General features: G+C 44.5%; 2 protein-coding genes across 3 annotated transcripts in view; one reads left to right on the forward strand and one right to left on the reverse strand.

The window, feature by feature from the left end:
• Positions 1 to 10,905, reverse strand: part of Tpmt (thiopurine S-methyltransferase) — a 20,185-nt gene extending 9,280 nt beyond the window's left edge. Inside the window, exons 1-5 of the mRNA XM_031359333.1 lie at positions 10,821 to 10,905; positions 7,861 to 8,050; positions 6,158 to 6,250; positions 1,736 to 1,868; positions 1,008 to 1,060 (exon numbers count right to left, since the gene is read on the reverse strand). Coding sequence (XP_031215193.1) covers positions 1,008 to 1,060; positions 1,736 to 1,868; positions 6,158 to 6,250; positions 7,861 to 7,997 — 416 coding nt within the window. The 5' untranslated portion in view covers positions 7,998 to 8,050; positions 10,821 to 10,905. The remainder of the gene's footprint in view (positions 1 to 1,007; positions 1,061 to 1,735; positions 1,869 to 6,157; positions 6,251 to 7,860; positions 8,051 to 10,820) is intronic.
• A 285-nt stretch (positions 10,906 to 11,190) lies between these two features.
• Kdm1b (lysine demethylase 1B) overlaps positions 11,191 to 27,038 on the forward strand; it is a 39,944-nt gene continuing 24,096 nt past the window's right edge. For both annotated transcript variants that reach the window (XM_031359568.1, XM_031359569.1), the window contains exons 1-8: positions 11,191 to 11,373; positions 15,644 to 15,743; positions 16,729 to 16,856; positions 18,255 to 18,344; positions 19,310 to 19,421; positions 21,258 to 21,374; positions 24,793 to 24,831; positions 26,590 to 26,818. In XM_031359568.1, the coding sequence (XP_031215428.1) occupies positions 15,657 to 15,743; positions 16,729 to 16,856; positions 18,255 to 18,344; positions 19,310 to 19,421; positions 21,258 to 21,374; positions 24,793 to 24,831; positions 26,590 to 26,818 (802 nt within the window). In that variant the 5' untranslated portion in view covers positions 11,191 to 11,373; positions 15,644 to 15,656. The remainder of the gene's footprint in view (positions 11,374 to 15,643; positions 15,744 to 16,728; positions 16,857 to 18,254; positions 18,345 to 19,309; positions 19,422 to 21,257; positions 21,375 to 24,792; positions 24,832 to 26,589; positions 26,819 to 27,038) is intronic.

Consider the following 27,038-nt stretch of genomic DNA (forward strand, 5'->3'; position numbering starts at 1 on the left):
CACTCACACTCTCACACATACTCAGTCACATCCATTCACATTCTCACACACAGTCACATACACTCACATTCTCATACATACTCAGTCACATACACTCACACTCTCACACTCAGTCACATCCATTCACATTCTCACACTCAGTCACATACACTCACACTCTCACACACACTCAGTCACATACGCTCACACTCACACTCAGTCACATACACTCACACTCTCACACACACTCAGTCACATACACTCACACACACTCAGTCACATCCATTCACATTCTCACACACAGTCACATACACTCACATTCTCATACACACTCAGTCACATACACTCACACTCTCACACTCAGTCACATACACTCACACTCTCACACATGCTCAGTCACATACACTCACTCTCACACTCAGTCACATCCATTCACATTCTCACACTCAGTCACATACACTCACACTCTCACACACACTCAGTCACATACACTCACACTCACACACACTCAGTCACATACACTCACACACACAGTCACATACACTCACACTCTCACACGCGCTCAGTCACATACACTCACACACACTCAGTCACATCCATTCACATTCTCACACACAGTCACATACACTCACATTCTCACACAGACTCAGTCACATTCATTCACACTCTCACACACACTCAGTCACATACACTCACACTCTCACACCTGCTCAGTCACATACACTCACACTCACACACACTCAGTCACATACACTCACACTCACACACACTCAGTCACATATACTCACATGCACAATGGTGCAGACAGAGCACCCAGCCACATAGACACACACGTTGACATCCACAGCTAGTTCACTCTTAGATTCTCACATGCTGACATTTATATTCACACACCCATTCACTCTCTCTCACACATGCTCATGTACTCACTCACACACAATGGTGCAAGGTATCACCCAGTCACACTCACATTTACACAAACTCTCATGGTCATACCCACCACACACTCACATGACGGGCAGTCTTACCTGGGAAGATCAAAAATGCTGCAGCAGTATAAGGAAATGCTCCCTGAAGAACTCTGTAATGAAGCGATGCAGAACATTTTTTTTTATACTTAATTAGGGACTCAGACAAAGCCAAGGAGATAGAGGGGTTAAATATTAAGCACAATAAACTTTATTAGGCTTTAACTGGGCTTTATGTTTTCTTTTAAAACCTGGATGGGGGCCCAGCCCAATGGCTCAGAGAGTAAGGTGCTTGTAGCCAAGCTGGGTTTAATCCCTGGGCCTACATGATGGAAGGAGAGAACAGACTCCCACAAGCTGTCCTCTAACCTTCACATATGCACCACAATATATGCACACAGATATATATTCTACCATCTATAAATCTATATCTAATATCAATGTAGATATTATCTATCATCTGTGTACCAATCTATCATCTATATGCTTAGCTCCAATTCTATCATTTATCTTTACTATCTATCATATCTATTAATCAATCAATTTGATTTGAGACCAATCTCACTATGTAGCCTAGACTAGCTTGAATTCATGATCCTCCTGCCTCTACCTTCCAAGTGCTGAGCTTCCATATATATGCTAAGGCCCTAGCTCATCGCAGTGTGTAAGGTAGCCTGTGGCAGGGAGTACCCATCTGATACTTGTTCAACATCCTCATCTACTCATGGTTAAAAAAAAAAATCACTTTTTGGTGAGGCATGGAAATAGTTACCACAGTCAATGCAAACCTTGAATACTTTGGCACCAGCAATTTCGGTGAGCGGTTCTTCTGTGTATGAAAGATTCTGTTCTGCGAAAAATTCCCGAATCCCAATTTCACTGATTTCTACACCAACCACAGTGTGGCCCCTGTCTGCGAACCTGCAGAAAACCATATTTACAACAAAATAAAAACCACGGTAAACAGACATCTTCTCCCTAGCTGGAAATAAAACTCAACATCAGAATATCCTCCATGCCTAGGGCCCCATGTTGAAAATGTACCAACACAGAAGAAAGAGGAAATAACAAAAGAAAAACACATTTGTTCACCTTAATTTTAAGGGATCCATATTTTTGCAGGCATTCATATAAATGTGTTTGATTAGAGGAAATGATTTCCAATCCCTCCAAATCAACACTGGCTATTGATTAATATTCTGTGATATGGATACGGCCATCACTGTCCTCGATAAGCCAGAGCCACTGGCCATGCTAGCTATTAAGCATGCGGATGTGGCCGGTCCCATAGAGATAATTTAAAATTTTTATTTGGCTTATACTTGAATAGCCAAGCCAGGCATGATGTCACCATCAGCTGCAGTCCTGAGGAGCCCGAAGACCTTGCACTTGAGGTTATACTGGACTCAACGGCAATACTGTTTCAAAATTGAAAAAATACACTTAAAATGATTTTTTAAACCCTGCTACACATGGCTGTTCATTGCCACATTTGAAATCTTGAAACATTGTGTGCTTCTTGGCAGTAGTCTTACAATTTCCACTTATTAACCATAAAAATGATTGGAAAAAGGAATCTTATTACCATATGCAAATAGCTAACACTTTACTAACAAGCACCGTAGTTCTAGAGTTTACATTTTGAGGCTCTTATGGTCAAAAGAAAACAGTGCAGATGCACAGATCCTGACACACATAAACACATAAGTGAGTTTATATCAAATCACACAGAAACTTGTCAGCTTTACTGTAATGTAGTATGAGCCCAGTTAAATATTACTGCAGTATGCAAAAGTATGCACAGAACTCACAAGGCTGATAGGAATGTGACGATTAGGAATCAATATGAAACCTTTGGGAGCTTGGCATGGGGGCACAGGCTCATAATCCTAGCACTTGGGAAGTAGAGGCTAGATGGTCAGGAGTTCAAGGTCAGCAACAACAATATAATATGTCTGAGACTAGCTTGGGATGCATGAGATTCTATTTCAAAGACCCACAAAAGGGGCTGGGGAAAAATCACAGTGGGCAAGAGTGGGACCTGCCCTGGCAGTCTCAGCACTTGTATCGGGGGCTCCCAATGGCCTGTAGCTCTAGATAATCGGATGCCTCTTCTGACCTGCGCTCATGTGACACATCTGACGACATGTACTTAAAATAAATCTTTAAAAAAAAACATATCCAGACCAAAAGCTAGGAATGAGGCAAGGGCTTAATGGGCAAAGAGCTTGCTGCACAAGCATGAGGACCTGAGTTCAGATACCCAGCATTCACAGAGAAAGCTAAGCAGGGCAGCCATGTCTGTAAGGCCAGTGCTGAGAGGGAGAGAGGAGACGCTGGCATGTCAGGAGACTCCAGATTCAGTGGAGGTCTTCTCTTAAAAAATAAAGGGGAGATCAATAGAGGAAGATGGCTTGTGTGGACTTTCTGTACATACAAGTGCATATACACATGTATAACACACACACACACACACATATGTGGCCTCAGAAGATAGATGTTGGAGAATGTTCTGTTGGAATTGCTGTGGAGTACTGGGATAAGGAAAACCGAATAGGAGGTTTCTAATAATATATGCAGAGGGGCAAGGCTGGGCCCGGGGTACGCTGGGATAGCGAGTCACTGTTTGAAGAGCACATGTGTGAATTTAGTTTATCAATATGCAGCTTAACTCATCTCAACAGAGTTTGCTTTTTACCCGACGTTGTCGTCTTCTTCTTCAGATGAAATCCCAGGTGAGCAAAGGAGAGCATCACATGATGTTCCTCTCACCTATTAACTGGGAATGAGACAGACTGTGCCTATTATCTATCCTCGCAAGAGTGCATGCTCCCAGTGTGGGCTGAACGTGGGCTACTTATTGTTCTAAAAGGAAACATATTAATAACTTGTCTCTCAGACTGCCCAGGGGATTTGTACTCTAGCACATAGAGACGATTTCTTTCATTGTCCATACATGTCATTAGAGTTGCAAAAGATAAGCAAGGAAGTTATCCAAGTTTACAACATGTATTTGTATTGCCCAGTCAACACATGCAGAGTAGCCTGGAATACAAGCAAGGCAAAAGGGAAACCCTAAATTAACTTTCCTATTTAAAAGTTGCTTTTTGACCTCCTTTCCTGGTTAGTTTATGTGCTCATATCCAATGCCTGTACATATATAGAGATCAGTTAATAAGTAAAAATTACTCTAATATGGCAACTTACATGCAATTATAGTAGTTTGAGTCTGGATTTTTATTTCAGTTATTATTATTATTTTGCAGTTTAGGGAAATGAATCCTGAGCCTGTGGATATTAGCAAGTACCCTCCCATTGAATTGCATTCCCAAATCTCTGATTTTTTTTTTTATATAAATGGATTGGGACCCAAAAAAATTCAATAACCACACCCAGCTAGCTAGCTATATGGTTTCATTAATGTTGCCTAAAAATCTCCACTCCGGCCGCAGAGTTACCATTTCTGTTTATAGAGTTGTTTTCTCATAGATAGTTTACAAAGTCACTCTTCTGGTTTGGTGAGAGCCCATTAAAATAGATGTCTAATAAGAGATACAGTTCTGTTGTGGTTTTAAAACAGGGTTTCTCTGTATAACTGCCCTGGCTGTCCTGGAACTCTCTTTGTAGACCAGGCTGGCCTTGAACTCACAGAGATCTGTATGTCTCTACCTCTCTAGTCCTGGAATTAAAGGCATGCTACCATGCCTGGCTAGGGATATAATTCATAATTTCATGGCCATACTTGAATTTCAGGTTATAACATCCATTTGAAAACATTATTTGCTTATTTTAAATTTTTCTTTATGTGTATGTCTCTGCATATGTTATATCTTCAGAGGGCAGGCTTAGCTACAAATTGAGACAGTGTGGCTTACAAAATTTTTACTCTATTAGAGAATAAAATCCAAATGCATGTGTGCTTTGTGGGTAGATCACTGTATTTACATAGGGGGCAGAACATTTTAAAGTAAGACTATTCCGCATTCACTAACATTTTCTACTAATCTTTTGTTCTTTCTTCTTAGTGAACATTTACTTTTTTTTTCTTTATTTATTTATTATACGTACACTGTAGCTGTCTTCAGACACACCAGAAGAGGGTATCAGATCTCATTATGGGTGGTTGTGAGCCACCATGTGGTTGCTGGGATTTGAACTCAGGACCTTTGGAAGAGCAATCGGTGCTCTTACCCGCTGAGCCATCTCACCAGCCCCGAACATTTACTTTTTTAACATTTCAGTTTTTAAGTAACCATACATCTTGGAGGATGTGTCTGTGGCTGAGCGTTATCGTTGGCAGCAGCATTTTTGTGTAAAACTAATCTCTAGGGTCGTGACTCAGATTGTCAATTACAGTGAGTTCTGTTTGTAGAGGACTGCTCATAAGAACCACCCTCCTTACCACTGGTTTTAGAACAGTGGTTCACAATAATAAAATCTCCTATTTGATCGTGGGAGGGAGGGAGAGCCGAGCTGAACTGTGGACTATGAACACTGCCCTGATAAAAGCGTGCTCTACAGCTTATGTTTTTCTGTTGCCTTTCGTTTCAAACAGTCATAGTTACTGAAACGTCTCAGCCACTTATAAACATTAAATCACATACAAAGGTCCAGGAGACATGAAAAAGGAGCTGATGTCCTTCCAAATTAAGTCACTTCCTAATTGCCAAGACCCCAGGTGTGTACACCACCCTTGTTTTAAGTAATACTGGGGACTGAACCCAGGGCCATGTGCAGGCTAGGCAAGGATTCTACCAACTCCGCTAAATGCTCAGCCCCACTGCCCTGCCCCCCAAACAGTTTTTTCTTTTCTTTTCTTGTTTTGGCCTTTGAAACAAAATATAGAAAGACAAGGTCATTCCTGATTCAGTTTGTATTCTTGTTGTTTAGAAATAGTATCACTAATTTTATAACTATCACTGAGTCTCCTAAAAATAAAAATACTCTTATACTAAGAATGGGATTTTGTTGTTCTTTGTATGTTAGGTTACCTGGCTTTTTTAAGACAGGATCTCCCCTAGTCCAGCTTGAACTTACATGAATTTACAAGGCTGGTCTTGAACTCCTGATTCTCTTGCATCTCCCAAGCACTACTATTATGGTGTGTCCTCATACTTAACAGATTTTGTTTTTAAACCCACACAAAGCCTGTTAAATATTCACCCCTAGAATCACTCTGCAAAGACTAGTTGATGCTCACTTGTGCATACCATTTCATCTCAACAGCTTTTCCACAGAGGGGGAAAAACACTCTCAGTCCGTTCTGGTCTTTAAGAAATGTATCCAAATGCTTCTTTAATAGCCTAGGGAAGAAAACAAAGTCACCACAAATGTTTGCTTTAACTAGCCCAGATGTATAGGAGAGGGGAGAGTAGAATTTATGACACTCAGAACTTCTCCTGCATTATCTCAATATTCCCAACAATGTAACAAGGGGGTAATGTTAATTTTTACAACCTCCGGGTTACACTCAAAGAAACAGGCTAGCTTAGTCACTTGCTTTATTACATAGCTACTTAGTATACATATGACTAACAAATGGAGTTTTCATGACTGGAAAATAAAAACTGCTTATATTTCCTTGAGAGATACATTTGGAAAAGTCTGTATTTATATTTATATTCTTATTTTTGTTGTTACACGAAAGTGATGTTAAGAAGAGGGGTCTCAAGCCCAGCAGTGGTGGCACACACCTTTAATCCCAGCACTTGAGAGGCAGAGACAGGCAGATTTTTGAGTTGGAGGCCAGTCTGGTCTATAGAATGAGTTCCAGGACAGCCAGGGCTATACAGAGGAACCCTGTCTCAACCCTCCCCCCCGCCCACCAAAAAAAAGAACAAGGGTCTTTACATTTATATATTTTTAATATATCAGAATGTTCTCTCAATACACTTAACTCTTTCTTTAATTTTAATTAAGTTAATTTATGTTGTGTGCATATGTCTATGTATACATATACATATGTATGATGTACCCATGTCATAGCACATGTCTGGAGGTCAGAGGACAACTTCCAAGAGTCAGTTCTCAGCTGGGCAGCGGTGGCACATGCCTTTAATCCCAGCACTTGGGAGGCAGAGGCAGGCAGATTTCTGAGTTTGAGGCCAGCCTGGTCTACAGAGTGAGTTCCAGGACAGCCAGGCCTACAGGGCTACACAGAGGAACCCTGTCTCGAAAAACGGGGGGAAAAAAAAGTCAGTTCTCACTTTCCCTCATGTGGGGTTTAGGGACAGAACCCAGGCTGTTAGGGTTGGTGGCAAGCGCCTATATCTGCTGAGGCAGCTTGCTGGAGCTCACCCTCACTTTGGAACATAAGGAAACATAAAGGTAATGTTTGTTTCAGTGTCTGCTGCATGTATAAGCACCCATGATCAATGTGAAGAAAATGCGGGTGAGTTTTAAGAAGATGTACTTCATACCTCTGTAAGTCAGATTATTATACACTGAGAAAAATGAAAGTATGATGTGCCATAGATGCTTTATGGTTCCTGAATGATATGAGAAGATGACAGTGTGTGTCTGAAAATAAATCCAATAATGTATTTGTATATTACCTTTATTTCAAAATCAGTTTCTTTTTTCTTCTTTCTTTCTTCCCTCTCCCTCTCTCCATCTTTTCCTCCCTCCCTTCTCTCTCTCTCTCTCTCTCTCTCTCTCTCTCTCTCTCTCTTTCTTTCTCTCTTTTGCCAAGCACTGGCCTCAAACTCACTTATGTAGCTTCAATTTCTAGTGCTTTTGCTTCCATCTCTCAAACGCTGATATTACATGCATATGCCACTGTGCCCAGTTTTGTTCAGTGATGCAAATCAAACCAAGAGCTTCCTTCATGCTAAGCTCTCTCTACCAACCGAGGCACCCACCAGAATTGGTTTCTGACAAAGCATTTCTCGGCCAGAGACCAAACATGTCTTACTGATGCCCTTGCTCCTGATGGAATGCGATGTGACGGGTCACCCACTTGTCTTGCCAGTCTTCCAGAGTTAGTACTCGGTTCCTTTGTACCTCAGCATCAGGGTGCTCTTTCATATCAAGTGACATGGTACCATCCATGGTTTGTAGACAAATTTTGTCTCTGAGGTTGGTGTCTCCAGTGTCCAAGATATCTGCAATGATGCCATTCAAGAACATTGTGATTCTACTGATGAACTATACAAAACCCTCTACCTTGGGCAATAGCTTTAAAGACATATGTCAACATCAAAGACAAGAGTGGCATCACGGGCTGGAGAGATGGCTCAGCAGGTAAGAGCACTGACTGCTCTTCCAAAGGTCCTGAGTTCGGATCCCAGCAACCACATGGTGGCTCACAACCACCCGTGGTGAGATCTGACGCCCTTTTCTGGTGTGTCTGAAGACAGCTACAGTGTACTTAATTATAATAATAAATAAATCTTTGGGCCAGAGTGAGCAGGGACTGAGTGAGCTGGGCTGAGCGAGGCTGACGGGAGCGAGCAGAGGTCCTAAAAAAGTCAACTCCCAACAACCAGATGAAGGCTCACAACTATCTGTACAGCTATACTGTGTACTCATATACATAAATAAATAAATCTTTAAAAAAAAAAAGAGTGGCATCACATGCCCCCAATACTTGGGAGACAGAGGCAAGAGGGTTATTGCAAATTCCAGGCTGATGCAGTCTATATAGTAGATTCTAGGCCAGCCAAGGCTATGTAGTCCTGCTATGTAGCAGGACTCTGTCTCAAAAACAAACCAGATAGGCATGGCAGCATGCCTTTAATCCCAGCAGTACGAGGGTAGAGGCAAGAGGCTCTCTGTGAGTTCAAAGCCAGCCTGGTCTACATAGTGAGTTCCTCTTAGGCCACAGTGAGACCTTGTATCCAAAAAACAAACCAAAACAACAAACCAAAACCAACGAAACAACAAATGGAAAATTTCATGTCAGTGAGTCTAGTACTAAGAACACCTCATTGTTATACATCAGGAAAGCTGCCTTAAGAAAATACACTGCACCCCATCCACCCTAGCGGCCTGTAGGGTGACAAGGAGTTGACAAAAAGAGCCTGTGATTTAGCCTTTTCTGAACCAGAAATCTAACAGCTAGCCCCTGGTTTTACCCCCACCCCTGTTTCTGGGAGTAGCTGTTAAGATGGGAGGATCTGGCCCTCTGTCCTGGCAATAGTCACCCATTGGTTGGCCCCACGACATCCACTGATCATGACCCCATGGTCAGCATTCAGCGTGTTGAACTCATGAACCCTTTACTGGCAGTCCTTTGCTTCCTGCGTCTTCACCTGTCTGTCCTCCCTTTATTAATGGTTGATGATTTAAAAAAAAATCCTGAAATTTGGTAGGGCTTCAGGAGGGAGAAAAAAAATTAGACACATCAATTCAATATGTTATTGCTACACTGTACGTTTGTATTTTCAAATAACTTTCCCCTGGCTTTTGGAAGGGTGCTAAAGATTGAACCTACAGGCTCATACATCCCAGACAAGCACCACACCACTGAGCTACTCATAGAGGACAATATACAAGAAGGGAACTGAGGGGGTAGGAACTTCATGCAACCGCAATTGCTGATTGCTATGTAAGTAGATGCCTGCCCTTCCAATATTAAAGACAATATAATACTACAATGCTGGGGGCTAGAGAAATGGTTCATTGGTTAAGAGCACTTGTTGTTCTTACAAAGAACCCAGTGTAATCTCCAGAAACCACAAGGTGTCTCGTGGCTATGTGTAACCCCAGGTGCAGTGGATCTAATACAGGTAAGACATTCGTTCACATAAAGTAAAATAAATTAAAAAAAAAATCTTAAGAAAAAAATCCCACAATTCCGACCTGCCCTTTAAATCATTGGTGATCATATGACTTGAATCTGTGAAACAGCATGTAAGTCACAAAGGCAGTAATGTAAGGAAATGTCCTTTTGTTCCATGACTTAGCTTCTGGGTTCTGTTAAAGGACACCCCCATCAACTCTGGGAACAGAATTGCACTTCACAGCAAGTATTTACTAACAAAAGGCTTTTCCCTGATGCTTAGTCAGGGGGCAGGGTCTAGCATTCTGAGAGGTCTGAGGGAAGTATGGGATTATTGTGGATACAGAAAAGCAAGAGAATTGCTCTTCTCCCATCTCTGCTCTCTCTCAGAAACCGTGATGCCAAAAGGTGCCCTCAGAAAGAAGTGCTCGTGGGAACACAGAAGAAAGATCTTTAGCCCGCCCAGCTCTGTCACACAGAAGCTGGGGCTGAGAGTGTCACAAACACAATCACTTAGCTGTTGTAACAGCGCCTCAACGTGGTGCTCACTGTTCATTTCTGGAGAAATAAAATTCTAAACACAATAAATGTGCAAAGTACAAGTATGAGAAAAAGCAGATCCACAATAATTCCCACTAATAAACATTTATTTCCAATGTGCTCATTGGTCTAAGTTCTCCACACCTAAAAAACATCTTTTTCTGCTTAGGATTTTTTTCTTTTAAATTGAGTGTCTATCTAGAACTCACTATGTGGTCCAGACTGACTTCTAACTCCCTGTGATCCTTCTGACTCAGCTTTCTCGTGCACAACAACGCTTAGCTTCTGCTTTAGTTTTATTTTTGAATTTCGTTAAACTGAAAAGTAACTTCATTGAAGTCCACAAATCTCCAGGATGGCTCAGTATTTTACACTTGGACATGTGTTATCTGAAACACACCACTAAGCAAGGGGCTACTTAATACATTGGACTCAAAGCATTTCTAGTCTGATTATTTATTCCCAGTTTTTGCTGCGATTACCGGAACCCCTTTTCGGGACTCAAGTAGCTGGGTCATCCGTGCTTTTGGGGTGCCCCATTCTGAAAAACATTGTAACAGGCGCACACAATCTTAGCAAAGCACCTCCTTCACCACCGGTTGGGAACTTACCTTGGCTGCGGCCAGCTGCTTGCCTCTCTGACCCTAGCCGGTAGCTGTGCAAGGAACGCACAGGCCCCGCCCCAGAGGCGAAGGCCCCGCCCCATGTGGACTGATCCCGCCCCGGAAAAAGATTATCCAGGCTCCGGTCCTATAGGTCCTGCCTGGGGCGTGAGAACCCTGCCCAGGACACACAGACTCCGCCCAGCGCGCGGACCACGCCCAGGACGTGCAGGCCCCTCCCAGGACTCCGTGACCCCGCCTGGGTCGCTCAGGCCCCACCTTCCAAGCTAAGCCCCGCCCTGGAGCAAGGACTCCGCCCAGAAGCCTAGGCCCCGCCCTTTGCCGCTGCCGAGTTTGCGCGGTGGCGGACATAAACGGGGCGGGGCAAGCGCCGGGACCCTCCCGCTCCCTGGGCCTGTGGGCTCCTCCCACTCCGGGTCACGGCGTGATAGGGGCGGAAGCGGCGACGGCCGAGCTGCTGCAGCTGGCAGTGCAGATCCGGCCGTCCGGTGCAGCCCGGTGCAGCCCAGAGCAGCGCTCGCCGCCTGGCCAGCGCTCTGAGGTAGAGACTAGCGACTCTGCGGGCGCGTCTGGGGGTGGCGGCGGGTTTCGGGTGACAGCTTCGCACAAAGCGGCCGGCTGGGTGTTGAGCCCAGTCGGGAGGCGCGCGCGTTCCCCGGGGCTCCCCCGCGTCCCGCGTCTGGAAGGGGTGGCGCGGGGGACCCTGTGCGAGCTGGGGCTTCCAGCGCTGGGCTGCGGAGCCGCGGGCTTTCCCCACTCGTCGCTCTCTCCGAGCTGCTTGAGCCTCGGCCGGGCGGAGGTGAGTTGGGGCGGCGGCTGCACCTGGCACTCTGGCGCCGGCACCAGCTCCGGACCGGGTGGAGAGAATCCCAGTCTGGCTTTCCACCCTGGGCTGTGGGAACCCCGCGACCTTGAGGAGGGGCCTCACTCTGGGATCCCACCCAGCGCCGTAGGAACCCATCTACATGGAGTCAGGACCCCATTCTCTGCTCCCACCCGGAGCTGTAGGAATCCCTTAGCGTAGAGGAGTTACCCCACTGTAGGAATCTCTTAGCCCAAAGGAAGGACCCCACTCTGGGCTCCCACTCGGGGCCGTGGGAACCACCCCCGCCAGCCGTGAAGAGAGACCCTAGGGTGCGCTCCCACTTGCGGACTTGGGGAACCCCGTAGCCAAAAACAGGGATCCTAGACTGTGCTCCCACCAGGAACGTGGGAACCTCGCAGCCAGGAGGAGGAACTCCAGACTGCCCTCCCCACTCAGGGTGGTGTAGGATCCCCGCAGCTTGGTAAGAAGGACCTAGGCTTCCCTTCCCACTGTGTTGTGGGAGAGAAACCGCACGCTGGGCTCCTGTATGGGGCAGTGGGGAACCCCGCGGCCAGGAGGAGGATCCCAGGTTGCGATCCCCACCTGGGGCAGCGAGGCGCGGTCAGGTTCTCTGGTGTAGCGGATACCCCGGGCATCTGCCGCGAGGGCTGCTGATGAGGGCTCCCCAGAAGCCTACTTTGGGATTGCATACCGCCTGATATGGGTCCGGGGCCATATGACTGATAGTCGCGCAGCTGGCTTGTGAGAGAAGAAGGCAGAAGCAGGCCCAGCTGCAGAAAGTTGGGGTTGAGTGACCTGGAACCCAGCCCCAGAGGCCCAAGTTCTTGAGCAAAGCAACAAACCACGCCAGGTGTGGGGAATCCCTTAACACAGGCACAGCCTCCCAACTCAAAGCAGTCCTCTGCAGTAGCCTTGCTGCAATACAAAGCCACCACATCTGCTTTGAATGCTTACAAAATATATTGTGAAATCCTTCCTAAGGTTTTCTTCAGAGGGTTCGTGAGGAAATTCTCATCAATAATTGTCTTCCAGACAGGGAACCGTTGAGAAAAGACACGGGGCAATAGGGAATTCAGAATTGAATTATTGTGTTGAGTATTCAATATTAAATTATAGCACCGGGTGAGTATTTCCGTAACTCAGATTAGCATGGGAATATGAAGTGCTCAGCTTGCCTATTTTAAATGACCCATGGAGATTTATTCCTTTCATTAACAGAGAAGTTTCTAGTAGTTTGTCCTGTTCTCACAAGTAATGCTGCCTCCACCGTAAATTTTTACTCTATTCTCGATTCCTTTGAACTCCTGTTTTTATGAATTTTATGTTGGTATTTAAACTCTTCAGTAAACTACACTCAGAACACCTGGGAGTTATTTAAACATTATTCTAAATATTGACATATTTGCTTGTATATACATTTTTAACACTTATATTTTAGCCAAAAGAAAACTAAAACGCTGCATTTAAAATTAGGAAGAAATGAGCTTATAAAACATTGACCACGAAACTCTAGTCAGTTGGGTGTTTTCACTGAAGAGCCAGGTGGGAGGGAGCAGCTGTGTGTGGGGGGGGGCGGGGGGAACCTTTCTACCTGCAATCCCAGCATTCTTAAGGCTTCCTGCCTGCAATCCCAGCATTCTTGGGGCTTCCTACCTGCAATCCCAGCATTCTTGAGACAGGCAGGAAGACTGCCAACAGCTGGAGTGTCCAGGGATATGTGTAAAAACCCTGTGCTAACAAGAAAACCCGGGTAGATGGGCAAGCTCTCATTATGCTTGTTACAATGATACTTTATTTCTAAGAGCATGTTTTAAAGCACAGTAGTTTTCAAACTTGCAACTCACATTATTTTTCCTTCCCTTCAACGAAGACCCAAGGACTAAGCATTGGTGGAAATGCAGATTGCATTCAGTGCTTAGCAGAGTAGTAGCACACCACGCTCTCTCAATTGAATAATTAAAGATGACAATGTACTTACCTTAAAAACTTTCAGTTGGATTGAATAGCTCCTACAGTGTGCTTTCTGTAGACATTTCTTGATGCCTATTTGTGCCTGTTTTCCACTGTTCAGGTGTAAAGATTGGAAACTTCTGGAAGTCATGCTTGATTTTAGGAGCCATGTGTTTCTGGGTTATGTTCAGTGTTTCGTGAATCAACGCTGATTTCTTATGTTCCTGAACCTCACACTGAGCTTCATTTTTGCTCAGTACTTGTACATATTGTATTTGCGGCTCATGTTTTACATGTAAAGAAATCTATATATGTTTCTGTATGTGAAAATTACATTTACGTGAATGGTTAAGTTGGGCGCCCTTTTAAAAGTACAAATAAGGCATGGGATGTCATTCAGTGGTAGAATGCTTGCCTGGTGTTGTGTATTCCCAGTACAGCGTCAAAGTGCCGATGGGATCTGGAAAGCCTTTGTGGAACAATGATTGAAGGTATTTCTAAAGATGAATAATGAGCACCATAGGACTGATTTTAATTTTTGTGTTGAGGACTTAATCTAGGGTCTCATGAATACTAGGCTTGTCAGTTATCATTGAGCTAAACTCCTAGCAACCCCCACCCCCTGCCATTGTGGGCCAGTGAGACATAGAGATGGATCAGCAGGTAAAAAGACTTTTGCTGCCAAGCCTAATAATCTGAGTTTGATGCCTGGAATCCACATGGGAGAAGAGAACTGGTTCCTCCCAGAGGCTGACCTTTGACCTCCATACTTGTGCTACAGTATGTGCCCCCACTCAATACATAAACATAAAGAAAAAATGCCTCTTTAAAATGAAGTATTCTGCATCTGGAATATGCCAGGCTTACATATCCAGGCTTAGCTTTATCATGTCTTTAAGAAAGTAATGAAAGCTGCAGTAATGGTGCGTGCCTTTAATCCCAGCACTTGGGAGGCAGAGAAGGCGGATTTCTGAGTTCGAGCCAGCCTGGCCTACAGAGTGAGTTCAGGACAGCCAGGGATACACAGAGAAACCCTGTCTCGGAAAAAAACAAAAAACAAAAAAAGTAATGAAAAACTCCTCACAGTATTGATGTCATGACTTCTTACTCTGTGGATGCAAGAGTTTCCATTTGATGTTAATAATGTGTGAGAACTGGTCTTGTGGACATGAATGTAACTTACAGATGGGAACCTGGGTATTACAAGGTTGACACTGCAGAACTGTTAAGGTTACTGTCTTCTGTGGTACCACTTCCATGCTTCCACATCACTTATCTATACAGGTGCCTCCTTATTTTCATTCCTTAATTTGGTGTGTGGTAACATGACAACCATGGTAGAAAAGTGAATAATTACAGATTCATATGTTACTTAAAGCATTTTTCTTATTGAATTTTTTTTTTTTTTTTTTTGGTTTTTCGAGACAGGGTTTCTCTGTGTAGCCCTGGCTGTCCTGGAACTCACTCTGTAGACCAGGCTGGCCTCGGACTCAGAAATCCGCCTGCCTCTGCCTCCCAAGTGCTGGGATTAAAGACATGTGCCACCACCGCCCAGCTTAGATTTTTGTTCTTAATGCTGGTCTAACCATGCTGTTAACAGATTAGTTTGAAAACTCCTTCTCAAGATTTGTCTAATCAGAAGATATTAGTGCCTTGATTGAATCCAGATCCCTGTGTTCTATATAGAGTGTGCCTGGTATTTTTTAGTATGAAGCTTTATTTCTTCTTAGTACAAGCTAAGACTTCAGGATTCAGGAAACGGGAGACACAGTAGGTACGGGGTGGCATAGCAAGAACATAATGACAAGGTTTCACATAACCCAGCTGGCTTGGGTTTGTGCAGCTGAGGATGACCTTAGAACTTCTGGTCCTCCTGCCTCTGCCTCCCAAGTTCAAGGTTTACAGGTATAGCCCAACATGGCTGGCTTGTCCTCAGTTTGTACATGACAACTCAGGCATCAGATTATGTAACCTGAGCGTAGGGGTTGAAATATCAGCAGATGCTAATGACTTAATGGTGTACCTCTCCCCCCAGGTTTTCCAAAGCAATGGCGGCATCTCGAGGGAGGTCAAAGAAGAGAAGCAATTTGGAGCTTTCTCCTGATAACCTGCCTTTGAGGAGCTCTGGGCGGCAGGTATTCTCTGTTCATTCATGGTTATGATGGGGAGCGGAGAGCTGCACAGAGCAAGCCCAGTCCTGCTGTTGCTGTCTGTGGAGGAGCTCTCGGTGCAGAGTGTAGAGTGTGCAGCTGGAGTTGGGAGGGCAAAGAGACTGGATAACCAGGTGGTGCTGGGAGAATCGCCGCTGGGTTGGATGCTTCCAGAATGGGCTGCTCAGGCCAGGTTGGCCTGGTTTGGATGTCATTCAAGGGAATTTGGACTTGAGCTTGCTATTGCTTGAGTGGTGGTGGAAGGTTTGTTTGCAGTATTTAATAAAAGTTGAGTGTTCTGATACTTTAGATTTTTTTTTCCTCTAGCTTTTAAATTTCCATACTGAAAGACTTAACTGTTTTAAGAGAGGAAAAAAAAATCTTAGTTTGTAAATGACTTTTTAAAGATTTATTTTTATCTCATGTATATGAATGTTTTGTGTGAGTGTCTGTATGTGTACCACATACATGCTTAGTATTCGTAGATGTCAGAAGAGGGCATTTTATCTCCTGGTACTGGAATTACAGTTGTAAGTTGTCATGTGGGTTCTGAGAACCAAACCAGGGTATTCTATAAGAGCAGCAATTGCTGAGCCATACCTTCAGTCCCCAGGGATGACTTGTCTTTTGTCTTGACTGTCACATTTTCCTTTAAGAAAAGCTCATGTGGATGTTAGTTCTGAACCTACATTATCATTAAGGTGATGTTTCTAGATCCTCTGGTTAGACAGGTGTTTATACTTGTGGATGTACTGGCTAACCCTAGCCTATTGCCAGGATGCGGCTTCTGGAGCTGTGGGTACCTCTACCTCAGTTGGTAGAGTGTTTGCCTGGTGCGCATATTTTGATCCCAGATGCTACCAACGTGATGACATGTGTCCTCAACTCACATGTGACCTCAGCCATAAACCTGTTGCCTTCCCTGCTCTTCTAATGAGTGAAGTCTTGACGTCAGCGAGTTCTTCCGTAGGCAAAGAAGAAAGCAGTAGAGATCACGGATGAAGATGAGGATGGTTCGTCGGAGAAGAAGTACAGGAAATGTGAAAAGGCAGGCTGTACAACAGCATATCCTGTGTGCTTTGCGAGCGCTTCTGAAAGGTCTGTGGCAGGGCTACCTTGGCCATGTGTGTCTGCCGTGAACATGTGTTGTGTAGGATGGCGCCCAAGGTGTTACTCTTTGAAAGACAAATGCAGGAACTGCAGCCTGCTAATTCCGACTGCTTAGTCACTACACACCACAGCGTCCTCCATACTCTGTGGTTGTTTCTAGCCTAGTGCAAGAGATCACATCCGGATCAGCTGTACCATACAGTGTCCTCAGACATGCCCAGCCATCTTTGTGCCAGTCCTGGGGCTTCATATTCGGGGCATAGGAGATCACAGACTCAAACTCTGGAAGGAACTCGTGTATGTTTTGCTTTTGTCGTTTTTATGTTTACCTCATGTAGTAGGCCGCCTCTTTATATCCTTGTGCAGGTCTGAGAAGCTACAGGGTTGAGGTAGCTCAGTTGGTACAGGGCTTGCCTAGCATGTACCAGGAACTGGGTTCTAATCCCAGGACTCTGTAAAGTGGACATGTTGGCACACGCCTGCTAATCCCAAAATTTGGGAAATGGAGGTTGGACCACAGGTCTTTAGTTCAAGGTCTTCCTCAACTACACAGCAAACTGGAAAGCCTGCCCAGAGTACAAGAGACCCTGTCTCAAACCCAAACCCAAACCCAAACCCAGAAACCTGCAACACCAACCATAGTCCCGCCACTTGTGGTCATTGTGGTACAGTTAGGACTTTTCTCATTCCATAGAAAAATCTTCAGTAAAGGTTATGACTCAATTAAATTTGAACAAACCTCATTTGGGTCTGAACATGAGATGGCTGTGTCCATGGTGTTGTGACATCTCCTCCTTGTGCTGTGTCATGAGCTACCTGACCAACAGTCTTCCCAGACCGTTGTCTACTCTTGAGGTTGCAGCTGATCAGATGTTATCTCAGGGTCCTCTCACACTTGGCTCATAGCAACGATGGGGCCATTGCTTCATAAATCACCACCTGTGCCCCAGCGCCCCAGGCAGCCATGGAGGCCACACCTGGCTGACCTAAGTCCTCTCTGTGTGGTCACTGTGCCTGAGGTAGTGAGTATATCTGCAATCTGAAATCCAAAATGTTTCCATTCTAAAACTTTTGAGTTCCAGGACCCTTTATGTTTACACTTGGGTCCTCTCCACCTGATGGCTCACTGTGCATGGTGCAAGCATTCTGAAACCTGTAGGACAACCGAAATCTAAAAATTCGTGATTCCAGACATTTCAGATAAGTGACTCTCAACCTGCATGACCTTTCAGCTCGTCCTAGCTCTTCCCCCCCACCCCCGCCCGCCCCTTAGCCCCTGGCTATTTGAAGTGGAGATGCTCAAGTTGACGAGCTAATTGACTTGAAAGTGAGTGAGAAGTCTCCAGCTTCTCTGTGGAGAACTCTGTGTGTTTCTGCTCTTTTCAGATGTGCCAAAAATGGCTATACCTCCCGATGGTATCACCTCTCCTGTGGGGAACACTTCTGCAATGAATGCTTTGACCACTACTACAGAAGGTTTGTTTCTTGACTGAGAACTGGTAGAGGGGATGAGGCAAGGTCTGGGGAGGATGGTCACAAAGCTGCAACCTCCTGGGCTTCCTGAGTTACTGGGCCATCTAATGCCAATGATGACTGCAAGTGTGACTGGAATTCAGTGCTGTAAGTACTATACACCACGGCTGAAGCTGGGTATTCATAGCAGGGCTGGATGTGGGAAATAAAGAGTAAAATCCTGTTATTTATAAGGAAATGGATGCAGCTGGAGGTACTCATATTGAGCAAGTAAGACAAACTCTGAAACATTATCAAATATTATATTCACCTTCTCAATTGTGGTTTCTGGATTTTATGTAGATAATCAATTAGGTATGTATGAGAGAAATGTAGAAGCAAAACTGTCTAGAGAGGCTTAGGGGCTGACCAAGGTGGGAGGGCTGAGAAAAGGGGAATGTAACCAATGTACAGTGGACACATGGATGAAAGTTAAGAGTATGTGTGCAGGCTCCCGTGTCTGCCAAGACACATGTCCGGTATATGCAAGCTCCAGAGACCTTGGCTGCGGTCACAGTGCGTGCAAGATAGAGTGCAGACAGGCCTTGAGCTTGCACCTCCACCCTGAGCAGTTGAGATTAGAAGCCGGTGCCACCAGGCTTTGCCCTGCCTTGTACAGTTGCTTTCTGTACTGTTTACTCATCTTTTCTTCCAATTTTAATTGAATGTTTATTGTCTTATCCTCTGATAAAATGTTAACGGTTGCTGTAGGATTTTACCATGGACATTAGAAAGTTTCACCATCTAGGGCTCTGCAGAGCTAACATTGTCCAGCCCGTGCTCCTCCTGCAAGCCTGTTGTGGACATGGCATCTTAACATCCCTCCCTGAGTTTAAGAATAGTAAAGTTGTTTTTGTCAACTTGACTAACCCACGTTGTAGTGTGAAAACCTGACTAACCCATAGATTGACTTTTTTTATTTTTTTTAGTCACAAAGATGGCTATGACAAATACACTGCATGGAAAAGAGTGTGGACCAGCAATGGCAAGACGGAGCCAAGCCCCAAAGCATTCATGGCAGACCAGCAGCTGCCCTACTGGGTAAGGCGGCCCACTGCTGCCCAGAGAACAAAAGTGTGGGTGGTGGGAATGGTGCTGCTTTGTAGCATATCTCCGCTTGGGTTATTTCTGGGCTTGTTAGAGCAAATACTTCTAAAATTTGCTGAAATCTTTGCTTCGTATAGCCTAGGGAAGAAAGGAAGGTCACATACCGCCATCTGGCCTCATGTTTACCCATCTTTTTTGATGGACATTTGGGTTGTCTCATCTTTCAGTTACAATGAACAGGGGCACAGATAGAAACCATTTACACTTCAGGTGTCTATACCTGGGGATGGGCTATATGGCTTTTCTATAGTTGGTTAGTATTTGGTGGTCCCAACACTTGAACCCAGGGTCTTGAGCTTGCTAGGCCATGTGCTGAACTACTAATGCACATTCCCAGCCCCAATCCTACTTTAGATTTTGAGTTGGCTTGCAAGGTTACCCAAGAGCTCTTGTCCTGCCCGTGTTCCTGAAAGGCTGGGATTTAACTCCAGACTCATGTCAGAGCCATTTCATAGTTTTCCACGGAAGCACGAGCGGTCAGGTTTCTCTACATCATCACGATTCTTTTCTGGTTTTGGCTTTTTGTTGTTATTGAGACAGAAGTCTCGCTATGTAGCCTTGGCTGGTCTCGAACTCCCTGAATAGACCAAGGCTGTCCTCAAGTGATCCGCCTGCTTCTCTTTGCCTCCCCAGTGCTGGGATCAAGGGTATGCACCACCACATCCCACGGTTTTTGCCTTTTTAAAGATGGGTCTCATGTAGAGCAGACTGGTCTCAAAGTTACTAAGGAGTTAAGGGTGGCTTTGAACTCCTGACCCTCCTGCCTTCATCCTTACCATCTCTTGTTTGTGTTTTGTAATGCCAGCTGTGTGGGTAGGTGTGAACAGGCAGCTCATTGTGGAAATACAAACTAGTGTTTGGCCAATTGCAAATATACAGCTCTGGCCAATTTCAAGTTGAGCTGTTTTTCTTCTTGTAAGTCCTATTCTGAATACAAAACTCTTATGATCCCTGTGATTGGCACTTTTTTTTTTTCCTGCAGGTTGTTTTACCTTTGCATAGATCATTTAGTTCTGATAAACTTCAGTTTATTTATATTTTCTTTGTGTCTGGTCCTTGCTAGGAACTCTACCAAATCTGAGTCCTAAAGACCCACCTCTGCGCTTTCACAGAAGGTTTTCACTGTTTTAGAGTTCTCATTTTAATTTCTGGGTTATGTGCAAAGGCTGATCTGACATCATTTGTCTACATGCAGATATGTAGAATTTATTGTTTTGGAATAATGTAAGGAGCTTGCAGAGATAGCCATTAAAAACTGTGTCTCTGGGCACATACTGTGGCCTTTATCAGACTGAAAAATTAGCATGGATACAGTCTGGAGAGCTTCATTACCAGACTTGATTTAAATGTTATCAATATTCCCATCCTTTTGGTGACCTAGGCACCACAATTTTACATGTCATGTCCAGACTTCCTGAGTAATAGTGTCTAGAGTTAACTCATTACTACCTCAGGCTTGAGCTGGAAAATGTTTCTGACAATAGTTTTCAAATTTTCTTTCATTATCCTCTTGCCTGAGCTAGCCTTGAATCAGAAATTACCCTGATGGCATCAGGATGGGTGTGGTGACGCGAGGGAGAGAAGGGGAGGTTTCAGCTGTTAGAAGGCTGGCAGGGGTTGGATGGAACTGAATGCTAGAGCAGTTTTATACCATGCACAGCACCCTGGGTTCAACTCTTAGGGTCAAAACCATGGACCAAATGCAGAAACAGATCAAGTGGAGGTATGGTAGCTCAGTCTGTATTGATCTTGCCTTTGTTTCTCATGTAGGTTCAGTGCACAAAACCTGAGTGTGGAAAGTGGAGGCAGCTTACCAAGGAAATCCAGCTTACTCCACACATGGCGAGGACTTACCGCTGTGGCATGAAGCCAAATACTATTACCAAGGTATGGTTTCTGTGGTGGCCTTTTGAGCTACTTTATATGTCAGTCTGTTTGTAGCGGTAGCATGTCTTTGTCAATTTGTGTGTAATTGTATACGGGTGTGTTGTATGTAAACAGAAGCCCAACAACAAGGTTAGGGGTTAACCTAACGAGTAAGGGCTTCTTTTACTCTAGGCAGGTTGGTAATGGGCTGCCTGGGGTTGCTTTAGTTATCCAAGAACAGTCTCTTGCCCATCCATCTGTATCTCCCTTCCTCACGTGACAAGGTGGGTGCTGGCTGTCTGATTCAGCCACCGTGTCTGAATCTAAAGCAGAGCAGGGGACAGTAGTGGCTGAGTCCGTCCCTCTCTCACTGAGTGACAGCTTGCCTGTTAGAGTTCTGCTTGTATCATTGGCTAGAACAGAATCGCACAGCTTTGCTAGCCTGCACAAGGACAAAGGAAGAGGCTGCTTCATCACTCTGGTCTCCTGTGGTCCCTTGTGCGTTACAGCACCAGATGAAGAAAAACTACGAGACAAGAAGGGACAGGGTGAATGGCTCTGATTGGCAGTTAGGAATCGGCCGTAGCTGATAAAATGTACCTGCTCTGAAATTTGGCAGTTAGTGTTTGAAAATGTGTAATACTAACCAAATATTGCATACTTTGAATATTAAAGAATATTAGATATAAACTAGAATTAAAACAGTCTTTTTTTTTCTAATTGAGGGGTGACGGCAGATTGTAAAATGGACTGTTTCAGTGCTTTCAGATGTTTGTGGTATTGTTAGACACAAAGTTGTTGCCAGCAAAGGCTCTGTTGCTTTAAACACATCCATTTTAAACAAAAGGTGTGAGATTTATGATCAAAGTGTTTGTTTTATTTTTTTGAACATAGAGCTCAAGAATAATAATATATTATTGGGCTGAGGATATAGCTCAATGACAGCATTTATATGATGCAATGATATAGCATTCAAGTGAACCTGGGTTTGATCTTCTATAAAGGGAAAAATACCCGCTCCCTCCAGTGTGTGTCTAAAGTCAATGTGACCACACTTACTGTACGAAAACAATGTTAGGTAGAGTTCCATGATAGAGTATTTGCCTAATGTTCTTTTGCGAGGTGAGATGACAGAAGATGTAAATATTTACATAACTATATTGTATGTAAGTGTTACATGACTAACCATAGGACTTAAGAGCAGATATATGTATTTATAAATATACACATATCAGAAAATCCTCCTGAGCCATCTTTTCTCTCCCTGTCTTCAGAAGTAAACTCTTGGGGATTGGAGAATATGGCTCAGTGGTTGTGCTTGCCAGCATGCATGGAGCCCTGGGTATGAATGGTAGCATTTCAAGAGCAGGGTTAATTTGTATTACTATACATGTATGTCTGTATATACACACACATATTTTATGAGAACACTTATAATTGACTTAGTGATTTTGAAAACCGTGATTGATCTTAGCTTCACCTTCCAGGTAGAAGATCTCTGAAGAGTAGAAAAGGAGAAAGTACGAGGGCCTAGGAAAGAGCATGGGCAAGGCCGAGTCAAACTGTGTGGTTGCACTTGTGGGAACAGGCCTAGGAAGGCACCTAGGCTATGTGTCAGCAGTGAGAACAATGTGTTTGTGGCACCAGCTTGCTCTACTTCCTCTGATTTTTTTTCAGTCAACACTGAGGCTTTGATGCCTAAAGCTCTGGCTCAGACTTGCTGAGTAGTATCTGAACGTGTGGCTCTGCTGCACTGTATCCGCTTCCCTGTTCCAGGGGAGAGGAAGTTCGTTTCTTTTTTTCTTTTTTTAAAATATTTATTCATTTATTATATGTAAGTACATGGTAGCTGTCTTCAGACACCCCAGAAGAGGGCGTCAGATCTCATTACAGATGGTTGTGAGCCACCATGTGGTTGCTGGGATTTGAACTCGGGACCTTCCAAAGAGCAGTCAGTGCTGTTAACCGCTGAGCTCCAGGAAGTTTGTTTCTAAGTTGTGGCTATTCTGTTGTGTTCCCGGAGTGTTGCTGCCCCAACAGCATGCTTAAGTCTCTCTCTCTCTCTCTTTTTTTTGTTTTTTTTTTTTTTGAGACAGGGTTTCTCTGTGTAGCCCTGGCTGTCCTGGAACTCACTCTGTAGACCAGGCTGGCCTCCAACTCAGAAATCCACCTGCCTCTGCCTCCCAAGTGCTGGGATTAAAGGCATGCGCTACCGTAGCCTGGCTTTTATTAATGCATGGTGTAAGAATTTCTCTGGAAAGTCTTCTTTAGATTGGAGCTGCCAGGCATGTGTTCTCTCGACCTTCCATTAGGCGGTATTTTTGTATTGAACCAGAAACTGCACAAATCAAAATGCCCAGGCCAATGAATTGTCACAAGTACCTGTTTTTCTGGCTCCCAATATAGAAATGGAATACTTGGCCAATGCCCTGGTGATACTGTCAATCACAGCTGCCAACTGTGCTCCGCAGGGTAAATTGCCTGCTTGCCTTTCCAGCTTACAGTATTATGAATTTAGCTTTACTTTTTCTTTTCTTTCTTTTTTCTTTTTTTTTTCTTTTTTTTATTTTTGACCCTCATATAAATGGAATCATGTAGTGTGATATTTCACAACTGCTGGCAAGTCCCCCCTGTGCTGTGGCATGTTAGTTGCCATGTGTTCTTTCACTGCTGGGTAACATGGCACTGTTTGTCATATTGACTTACCTATTCTGTTGGCTTGTATTTAGCTTTGTTCTATCACAAACATAACTTCCTTGAACTTCAGAAATATATACACTGAGTTGTGTTGTTTCATCTGCTTTTTCTGTTCTTTGAGACTGGGTTTTGCCGTGTAACTCAAGGTGCCTTTGGAGTCTGAATCATCCAGGGTAGCTTTGAGCTCACTGCGTACTGCAAGGTCGTACTGTGTACTTGTCCATCCTCCTGCCTCATCCTGCAAAGTACTGAGATTAGAGGTGCATGTTGCCATCCTTGGCTCAAACAGTTTCCCTTTGGTGCAGTGCTAGGGATTGAACCCAGGACCTCTTGCATAGTAGGCTCTTTCCTGAACTGTATCCCAGCCTTTGAACTTCCTTGTAGTTCATTGCTTGGCACAAGGCGAAAAATTACTGGGTATGTTTATCTGAGACACAGCTTTAGTTCCGAGAGATAATGCCAGGCCTCTGTGTCTTCCAGATGTGTACCTTGCCACAGCCCTCTCTGCCACTTGTACAGCCCTTTATTTTCATGGGGGAACATCTTAAAGTACCAATCTTCCCACACTCTCATTCTGGTGACATGTCCTGCATTTTTCTTGCCAGTTAAATAGGTTTTTTTTTTTTGTTTTTGTTTTGTTTTGTTTGTTTTTTTAAAAGGAAAGTATCATAGTGAAAGAAAATGGACACCTAAGACTGTATGGTTTGAAAACACTTAATTCAGACTTGGTTTTCTTTTGCAGCCTGACACCCCCGATCATTGTTCTTTCCCCGAGGATCTGGTAAGTATGTGTGTTCTGCAAGCGATAACTGGGCCTTAAGCATAAGTTCACTAAGTAAATGACTAGCATCTATTTGGATGTACCTCAGAGCCTTCTGACTTGAACATGGTGCCTGCGTTATGAAAATACCCACAGTAATAGATGGTAATGGTGGTGGTGTTGTAGATGCGTTACCCTTCAGGGTTAAAAGAATGTGAGGTTACATTGCTTTACAGCAAAGAGCACAAGAAGGAAGTCACCGCTTTTGCAGGGATCAGACTTCATACACTTGTTTATTGGTGATAGCTAAGACCTTCTTACGACACAAAGAGCAGGGTGACCATGGTTTGACTGTCTTGGCCTGGACTCAGCAGCAGGAGAGGTTCTGGTGCTTTTTGACCAAAAAGGTGTGTCCCTGCTCAGATACAGAAGTGGGGCCACCTGGCCATACCCTGGCATAATCCAGCTGTTTCTGGCTCTGCTTGCTATGTAGCCAGATCTGGTTAAACTGATTTTGAATATTCTAAGTTCCCTAAATTCCCAAGTCCTTCTAATTTTCAGTGATTCAGAATTGGTTCTTTGAGCTTGTTCCCAGTGTCTCAAGTTCAAGGACCATGGCAGGTTCAGATAAAGGGAGAAGGGACATGTATTAGATCCACTTTGAATCCATGCTCCTCTTGGAAGGGGTGGTTCTGTTTGTTTTTACTAAGTTTCATTCCCATGTGGACCAGGTGGATTCTGGATTTGGGATAAACAGGATGCATTTATAGAAAGAAGGAAAGATAACTTAAGTGCAGTTAGAATACCTTCTGCATCAGCTCTAATACTAAGGGCATTTTATACTCAGGAGACCCTTGACTTTAACACAGAGGCTGAGGTGCCTTGTTCTAACGCTGCTGGCCAATGAGCCCTGCCCTTGGGCATGCTAAGCAAGCGCTGTACCACTGAGCTACATCCCTAGACAGGGAGTCTCTGGACATGGTTCAGAACAGGCCTCCATGACTGGGAACTGTCAAGGGCTGCCTAGTTGCTGTTTGTTTCGCTTCCAGCATGTGGAGAGTAGATTGGAGCACCCCCCTCAGGTATGCTTCCAGCAAAGAGAGAGCCAGAGGCTCATAGCAAGTGTCAGGGTTTGCCCAGTTTCCTTCTGACCTGCCTGATCCAGGAACTAGAATGCGATCATTTTTTTAAAGATGTCAGTAGCTGAATTGTTTGGAGCCAAGCAAATGTTCTAGTTTTATTTCTGCTGTGGTGATAAAATATCCAGACAAAAAGTGTAGGGGAAAACTCGTTTGGCTTCCAGTCCCAGGCTCAGAGAAGCAGAGCAGGAGCTCAGGCAGGTGGCTACATCCTAACTGTAGTCGAGAGCAACAGGAATACGCATGCTTGCTTGCTTCTCCTTTTGTCTTCCAGAGAATTTTCTTCACACTTACACAGTTCAGGGATTAGCCTAGGGAAGGTGCCACTCACAGTGGGCTGGGTCAATTAGCAGTCAAGACAGTTGCCTACTGACCTTGACCTGATTCTAACAATTCCTCACTTGAAACTTAAGGAATTAAGTCTTTCTAGGTTGCCATTTAAAATATAACTATCCCAGGATTGGGTGGGTGGAGGCAGACCTGGGATGTTGGGGAGGCAGCATGTTTACCTGGTGTCAGGGGGGGTTCTGGCTCAGGAGGGAGGCTCTCTGCATGTGGGGAGGGAAGAACTGTAGCTAAGAAAGTGGATGAAGAGTCACTACCCTGTGCACGTACATTTCCTCACACTCTTCCATCACAGAGAGTGCTGGAGGTTTCCAACCACTGGTGGTACTCCATGCTCATCCAGCCTCCATTGCTGAAGGACAGCGTGGCAGCGCCACTGCTCTCTGCCTACTACCCTGACTGCGTTGGCATGAGCCCCTCCTGCACCAGCACACATCGTGCCACCATCACAGCCACTACCACCGCCACTGGCAATGCCAGCCCGGGAAAGATGGAGCCCTCCAAGGCAGCCCCCTCTTCACTTGGTGAGAGATGCTCTGGTACCCTTTCTTTCCATTCCTTGCCCACTTCTTGGAAATGGAAGGGTAAGCAAACTGTAGAAGACTCTTTTAGTATAGGTGCTGTGGTATAAAGCACTCACTGTTGCATGCATTCGGTTATGCAGTTGGCTGTCATACATACCCATACCTGTTCTGCATCTACAGATTCAGCCACCCTGGGTGGAGAGCTACATGAGAAGAAGTC

Source organism: Mastomys coucha, unplaced genomic scaffold (genome assembly GCF_008632895.1).
Source record: "Mastomys coucha isolate ucsf_1 unplaced genomic scaffold, UCSF_Mcou_1 pScaffold7, whole genome shotgun sequence".
NCBI classification, from domain to species: Eukaryota; Metazoa; Chordata; class Mammalia; order Rodentia; family Muridae; genus Mastomys; species Mastomys coucha.